Source organism: Ctenocephalides felis, unplaced genomic scaffold, assembly GCF_003426905.1.
Source record: "Ctenocephalides felis isolate EL2017-DRISC unplaced genomic scaffold, ASM342690v1 CF-g0.4_SCAFFOLD_00845, whole genome shotgun sequence".
Lineage (NCBI taxonomy): Eukaryota > Metazoa > Arthropoda > Insecta > Siphonaptera > Pulicidae > Ctenocephalides > Ctenocephalides felis.
This window is the reverse complement of record NW_020536999.1, coordinates 84,824,510-84,832,599: the sequence shown is the minus strand read 5'-3', so window position 1 is coordinate 84,832,599 and position 8,090 is coordinate 84,824,510. Positions and strand designations below refer to the sequence as shown.

The 8,090-nt window shown below is 30.1% G+C and overlaps 1 protein-coding gene across 1 annotated transcript; it reads left to right on the top strand.

Annotated features, from left to right (window-relative positions):
- The first annotated feature begins 3,683 nt into the window (after positions 1-3,683).
- Positions 3,684-5,583, top strand: LOC113391191. The gene is made up of 5 exons (XM_026627145.1): positions 3,684-3,808; positions 3,886-4,223; positions 4,293-4,439; positions 4,505-5,107; positions 5,438-5,583. Exons 1-5 carry the CDS (start codon positions 3,684-3,686, stop codon positions 5,581-5,583), a joined length of 1,359 nt encoding a protein of 452 aa, XP_026482930.1.
- Positions 5,584-8,090: the final 2,507 nt, after the last annotated feature.

Sequence of the window (8,090 nt, the reverse complement as noted above, 5' to 3'; positions counted from 1 at the left end):
GTTTTTATTGCATATTTCAAATGTGAAATATGCAATCAAAAGTTTTCCAGATTGAGTCAATTGAAAAGGCATTTATCAGTGCATCATAAACAATAAATATTCATAACACAATAATGTAATATTGTAATAATTGTTATCACAAGCGAATTGCTTTAATTTGAATCATTAATAATACTTTGTAATGTGGATGATCTGCATCCCCTTATTATACTACAGTAGTGTAAGGATGATAATTTGGAAATAATTTTGTTTATATGTTCAATAAAAGCTCAATAAAACTATGTTATATTTATTAATTTTTTATTTAATCACATAAATGAATTAATTTAATTTTTCTTACAAGTATATGCTTATTAACTTCCTGTAGGGTAAGTTATAGTAATCACAAAAAATTCGAAAATAAAATTTTTTATATATCTTTACATTTCAAAAGTTTCTGAATAGTTTGGTATACCTTAGAAAATTTGATGTATGTGTGTGTATGCGTATTTTATGTATGTGCGGATACAAATTTTCGTCGACGATTTCGGGAACACGGATCAACCGATTTGAATAATTCAACTAGTGGGGCGCATGGCATCGTGCCTTAAGGCAAATTGCTGAAACTTCCCGTACCAAATTTTTTTTTTTTTAAAGATTAACATTTTTGAAAAAAATTTACTCTGAAAAATTAGATTTTTGAGAAACTATAAATTTTTGACAAAAATTTACTTTTTTTTAAAAAAAAAGACTTTTTGAAGAAAAGTGTATTTTGAAATAATTTGGAAATTCTGAACTTTTTTTCAAAGCAATCGTACTGCTTTAACTGCATAGAGATGAAATATCGAAGCGCGTAAGCGCCGCGCCGCCGTCTAACGGATAAGCATTGGTACGGAACCCATAGGAATGTAAACGAAATTTATACTTATTGTTAAAATCTCTATAAAATATCCAATAATTCGATGTGCATATGTCTAATGATCTTTTTTGACCGCCAGATGGCAATTTTTTTACTTTTTTTACTAGATCTCCGAAACCACTAAACCTGCCTTCATTAAAATTTGATCAGTTCTTCATCTTGTTAATACAAGATAAATTTTTTTGAATTATTCAAATCGGACGCTCCGTTCTCTTAAAAACGTTTTTGGCACTTTTTGCCCCATATCTTCGGAACGGCTAGACCTGCCTTCGCCAAAAACTAATCAGCACGTCTCCTTATCAATACGAATCGAATGCTTTTTTAATTATTCAAATCGCTGCATCCGTGTTCCCGAAATCGTCGAGGAAAATTTGTATCCGAACACACATACACACGCACACACACATACATCCATTTTTTCTAAGGTATGCCAAAATATTCAGAAACCTCTGTAACGTAGAAATTTTCATTTTTGATTTTTTTGCGATTACTATAACTTACCCTACGGGAAGTTGAAAAATATTCGATTCGTATTCGTATTGTTAAGAAAAACCTTGAAAACATGAAATATAATGAAGGACTTGATTTATATAATCGTCTGAATTTTATATTTTTATTACTATTAAACAATTTATGTAGGAATAAATGAATATATATTAATGTTTCCTGTGGTTTTCAATACTTATTATTATTACAGAATTATATTATTCTCACAATACAAGTACTTAACAATCTAACTTGATGTTATTTGTTAATGATTTATTCTTTTTATATGAATTTAGAATGATGACTAGTTGTAAGTGGCATTTTGCCTTGAGGAAAGTTACATGAACTTCCCGATATGTGTAAATAATCGACTTAATCAATACAAATAAATTAATTTATGAGTGATTAAAAGTATTCCGAGTGGTTTTATAAAACATTATTGAAAACGAACGATCGCATTAACTCGGAGTATTTTCTAAAAGCAAATTTTCAAAACTCAACAATTATTATAATTGAACCAGTTTCCGTAGGACTTCAATGGTTTAGTACTTAAGTGTGTTCATAAGTCCAATTACTCTATCGTTATACCAAGTAAATCGTCTAATTTTAATTTTAACAAGCGTCGAAAAAACTACTCATTTTCTCAAACTTTGATAAATTTTTAAAATTAAACTACTTGTCGTAAGGCCGTAATATTTCAGTAAATTCTATAAGACCATGACATATATCGCCAAAAAAGTTCCACAAAAATCGGTTTAAATTTTTAAAGTGAAGTTAAAAGTAATTTAGCAAAGAATTAACTGATCTTTGAAGAAACATCATCTTTTATGTGAAAGCATTAATTTATGAAAACATATGTTTGTATATACAAATACAAACAAATATACAAATACAAATTTTCGTCGACGAACACGGATGAAGCGATTTGAATAATTCAAAAAACATTCGATTCGTATTGATAAGGAGACGTGCTGATTAGTTTTTGGCGAAGGCAGGTCTAGAGGGGTCTAGCCGTTCCGAAGATATGGGGCAAAAAGTGCCAGAAACGGTAACTCAGTTTTTAAGAGAACGGAGCGTCCGATTTGAATAATTCAAAAAACATTTTACTTGAATTAACAAGGTGAAGAACTGATCAAATTTTCATAAAGGCAGGTCTAGCGGTTTCAGAAATCTAGTGAAAAAAGTAAAAAAAATGCCTTCTGGTGGTCAAAAATAATCATTAGACATATGCACATCAAATTATCAAATATTTTATAGAGATTTCAACCATAAGTATAAATTTTGTTTACATTCCTATGGGTTCCGTACCAATGCTTATCCGTTACACGGCGGCGCGGCGCTTACGCGCTTCGATATTTCGTTTCTATGCAGTTAAAGCAGTACGATTGCTTTGAAAAAACCTTCAGAATTTCCAAAATATTTCAAAATACACTTTTCTCCAAAAAGTCTTTTTTTCAAAAAAAAGTAAATTTTTGACAAAAATTTATAGTTTCTCAAAAATCTAATTTTTCAGAGTAATTTTTTTTTCAAAAATGTTCATCTTTTTAAAAAAAAATAATTTTGGTATGGGAAGTTCCAGCAATTTGCCTTAAGGCACGATGCCATGCGCCCCACTAGTTCTGATGGTAAAAAAGATTTCCCACCTCTGCCTTAGTGTGCTAAAATGATATGAAGTTAGCGGCATCAATTATCAAGTCTGTCGCACATGATGCCACGGATATTACATTTTCATGTTGTCACCCTGTTTCGTGCCGCCCCCTTCCCCTTCGTAAACGTCACTTTTGATTGTTTTTGTTGATTACTTAGTTAAAGGTTAAGTGCATTTTCAGCTCGAAATTGTGTTTTTGATTTGATTTATCTGTCACGTTTTTCTTCTTTGTATTTTTATATAGGAAACTAAATATTTGATTTCAATTGAGGATTACATATTGGTATTTACTATTTTTATCGAAGTTAGGATTTCATATTAATTTATAGGATAGGTTAGGTTTAATTGTTTCTTATTCTCAGCCTTTATTTCATACTTAAATAGGTTAAAACTTTAGTTTTTAGTTAGGTATTATTCCTTATATAGTTAGCCCTTTATTCCATATATAGTTATAATTTTATTCCATTGTATAGTTCTAATTACATTTTATTATAGATATAGTTCTAGTTAGGTTTTATTCCGTACAAATAGTTAGGATATATGTATATAGTTAGTTAGGAGCTTTTTACTCTGTATATATAGTTAGTTAGGTTAGTTACGTGGTTTTTATTCTTATACATTATTTATAGTGACTTAGTCATACTGTTTAATATGGACAAGCAAAAACAGTGTTCAGACTGCTCCAAATACTTTACTAGCAATAGTAATCTGTTTCGTCATGAGCGTAAAGTTCATGGTAAACACATCAATCGCTTTGTCAACAAGTCAAGAGTTCAGTGTGACTATTGTCAGAAAAAGCTTTCTAATAATTTTTCCTTGAAAAGGCATATTAATTTTTACCATAACCCTTCAGCTCCACTACCCAAGATTCCCAAATACTCAACAAATCTCAGTCACCTATTTCATGTTCCCAAACTTTTGAATTGATTGATTCCAGAATTAATCCTCATACATCCGTAGCTCTGCATTCTTATGCATCTACCAATTCACCAACACAATCCACAATTACTGAATCTACTACTGACAATATTACTTCCATACTGTCCACTTCTTTTCATCCTTCCAATGACACAGTCACTTCTGAACAGCCCACATTCACTTCTCCCACCTTGCCTGTCTTGCCAAAATCATCCACATCCCTCAAACAAGCATCCCCAAAAACTCCAGTTACAGGAAAGAATGGATTCGCAGGTAGGTTTTTTATATTTTTTTTGCAACAAACTCAATATGAAGATAACATATATAATAATCAATTTTTAGGTGCTCCACCTAGGTCACAGAGAATTGCATGCCCCGTAGAAAGTTGTAAAAAAACCTTTCCAAGATATTATGTCTTCCGGAACCATATAGAAGTTGACCACAAGATTCCAATTGAACATGAAAAACTCTATTTTTCTTCAGTTAAAGGTTTGTACATATTCATTTATGGATATTGCCAATACAGTTTTGTATAATATCTTATTTATCTCCAGATTTTCTCGTATGGAAAAAAGAATTGGAACAAAACACTTTATCTTACTATGTTAAAAATAGTGCAGGACACAGAACGAGAAATGGAGGTACAATTCTGTACTATAATTGTGACCGATCATACACTTCTCGAGAACCCACAGACAAATTGTCAAAGATTTTGAATAGTAGAAAGATTGGAAATGCTTGTCCCTCCAGAATCATAACAAAAGTTAACAATGATGGTGATGTGGTTGCTGATTATTGGAAGACACATTTAGGACATGATAAACTTGCTAAATATGTCCGGATTGACAAAAAATTACGGAGACGTCTCAATAAAAAAAAAAGACGAGTCATGAAAAGAAAGAGAATGGATAAGGCCATTAATAAGAAAAGGACTGAAGTGGAAGTTTCTTGTGACAGAAATGAAACTTGTTCAGAAAATTCAAATACTAGTAGCACTGAGGATGTTGAAAAAGCCAAAGCCCGAGTAGAAAATTTATTACTTAAGATTAATCATGTGATTTTTAATACAGGATATGATGACAGTTTAGCTGAAACACTGGAGAAAACTTTTGAACATATTCTTCAGCTAATAGCACCGAAAGAAAATAATACAGAATGTAAATAATAAAAATGAAGTGCCAAAGAAGAGGGAAAAAAAAGAAAAGTATGAACTCTTGAGATGTTCATAAAATTCAAATGCTAGTAGCACTGAAGATGATGAAAAAGCCAAAGTCGAGGTAGAAAATTTATTACCAGAGATTAATAATGTGATATTTAATACAGGATATGATAAAAGTTTAATTGGAACATTCAAGAAACTTTTGAGCATATTCTTCAGCTAGTAGCACCTAAAGAAAATAATACAGAATGTAAATAAAAAAAGTAGAGTGCTAAAGAAGAGGGAAAAAAAGAAAAGTATGAACTCTTGAGATGTTCATAAAATTCAGATGCTAGTAGCGCTGAAGATGAAATAGAAGCCAAAGCCGAGGTAGAAAATTTATTACCAGAGATTAAAAATGTGATATTTAATACAGGATATGATAAGAGTTTAATTGGAACATTCAAGAAACTTTTGAGCATATTCTTCAGCTAGTAGCACCTAAAGAAAATAATACAGAATGTAAATAAAAAAAATAGAGTGCCAAAGAAGAGGGAAAAAAAGAAAAGTATGAACTCTTGATGTTCAGAAAATTCAAATGCTAGTAGCACTAAAGATGATGAAAAAGCCAAAGCTGAAGCAGAAAATTTATTACTAGTGATTAATAAGGTTGTATTTAGTATCGGATATGATAACAGTTTAATTGGAACATTCAAGAACACTTTTGAACACATTCTTCAGCTGATAGCACCGAAAGAAAATAATGCAGAGTGTAAATAAAAAAATAGAGTGCCAAAAAAGAGGGAAGATAAATAAAATTATGAACTCTTGAGATGTTCATAAAATTCAAACGCTAGTAGCACTAAAGATGATGAAAAAGCCAAAGCTGAAGCAGAAAATTTATTACTAGAGATTAATAAGGTTGTATTTAATATCGGATATGATAACAGTTTAATTGGAACATTCAAGAAAACTTTTGAACATATTCTTCAGCTAGTAGCACCGAAAGAAAATAATACAGAATGTAAATAAAAAAAATGGAGTGCCAAAGAAGAGGGGAAAAAAGAAAAGTATGAACTCTTGAGATGTTCATAAAATTCAAATGCTAGTAGCACTAAAGATGAAATAGAAGCCAAAGCCGAAATAGAAAATTTATTACTTGAGATTAATAATGTTGTATTTAATATGGGATATGATAAGAGATTAATTGGAATGTTCAAGAAAACTTTTGAACATATTCTTCAGCTAGTAGCACCGAAAGAAAATAATACAGAATGTAAATAATAAAAATGCCAAAAAAGAGGAGGAAAAAAGAAAAATATGAGCTCTTGATGCAGAAAATTCAAATTCTAGTAGCACTGAAAATGATATAGAAACCAAAGCCGAAAATTAGGATATGATAATAGATTAATCGGAACATTCAAGAACTTTTGAAAATATTATTCTTCAGCTAGTTGCACCAGAAGAAAATAATATGTAGACGTAAATAAAAAATATGGAGTCCCAAAGAGAGAAAATAAAGACTGCTTAATTTGTTATCAAAATTATTTAATTTATTTAAATTATTTTGTTATTTTAGTAATATTTAATTTTATTTAAAATCTATATTATATAGTAAAATTATATATTGCATATAATAATATGCAAATATGATGAATTTCTGGGTAAATTCATAACCATAAAGAATAGACTAGTCATAACCTTTTAGATTTATAATTAATCCCTTAATTTATTTAAATTATCTAATTTATATATAGCAATAAGCAAGTCTACTCAATATTTTATATAGAAATCAACAATGGTGCATAACTACTATATATTTGAAATGTGGTAAGTTAAATATTTCACATTATATTTATTTATATTTCCACAAATGTATGTTCCATATTTATGTATTAACAAATTATTTTATTTCCAGGTATCAAATGTTCAAACGCTACTCAGGTGCAAATTATAGCACTTTTTTAGGAGAGTACCTGTTCCTGCATACAGCTTGTATGTGGGTATGTACGTGTTAAACTATTTTTAATACTTAGAGCAGCGGTTTTTAATCTGGGGGCGCCTGACTGTTACAAAGGGGACACTTTCCAAAATACTAGTAGGAATTTCCGAAAATAAACCCAAAATTTTGAATTTATATAAAAAAAACGAAAAAATAATTATATTCTATGCATATTTTCACATAATATTGCTTATTAATTTGTAGAATGATATCAGTTGAGTATTGGGGGGCGCAACAATTTTTTTTATTAGAGCGGGAGGCGCAGTGCGAAAAAGGTTGGAAGCCACTGACTTGGGGAATTGAGTCACACACACACATATATATATATATACACAGGGCCGGTCCTGCCTTGCATGCGATGCATGCAAAAAATGCGGGCGCACGCCTTAGGGGGCGCCAAAACGATTTTCGGAAATTAAATTTATAATATATTATTTATTTTTTTATTATTTATATAAAATCTAGAATATTTAATGAACTATAATAAAAAATCTAACTTAACTATGAATACGGAGACACGAAAAGCGTATTTATTTGGCTGATTGATTATGTGATATCAGTAGAAACAATTAAATGATTAATAATAACAGCTGAAAATTAGTAAATAACATCTCTATTTATTGCTTAATCTACATATTCAATTTTTCTCTGTTTGAAGTTACCGTGAAGTCGAAAAACAAAATATCTTGTTCAATCTCCTAATCTCATAAGCGCAAACCAGCGAAAAATTAAATTAACTATTGGGCATTATTGACGAAAAATTGCGAACTGATTTAGTTGAAATGGAACTTGTTAAGAAATATAAACAAATTATAATCGGGGAAATGAAAAATGGGGACTCAGTGATTAGAAAATGGCATGTTTATTTCGAGAAATTGAACTGTAACTTTGTTTTTATTGCAAATCTTTCGCACCTAATGAACTTAAAACGTTGAAGATATGCGTGGTTAGGGTTATGGAAATGGAACTATAATTTAATAATAATGAACTATAATTAATT

Coding starts and splice junctions, on each gene's coding strand:
- LOC113391191 (XM_026627145.1), top strand. CDS start 3,684: ATGGACAAGCAAAAACAGTGTTCAGACTGCTCCAAATACTTTACTAGC. Junction 4,224..4,292: donor AGGAAAGAATGGATTCGCAG/GTAGGTTTTTTA, acceptor ATCAATTTTTAG/GTGCTCCACCTAGGTCACAG. Junction 4,440..4,504: donor CTATTTTTCTTCAGTTAAAG/GTTTGTACATAT, acceptor ATTTATCTCCAG/ATTTTCTCGTATGGAAAAAA.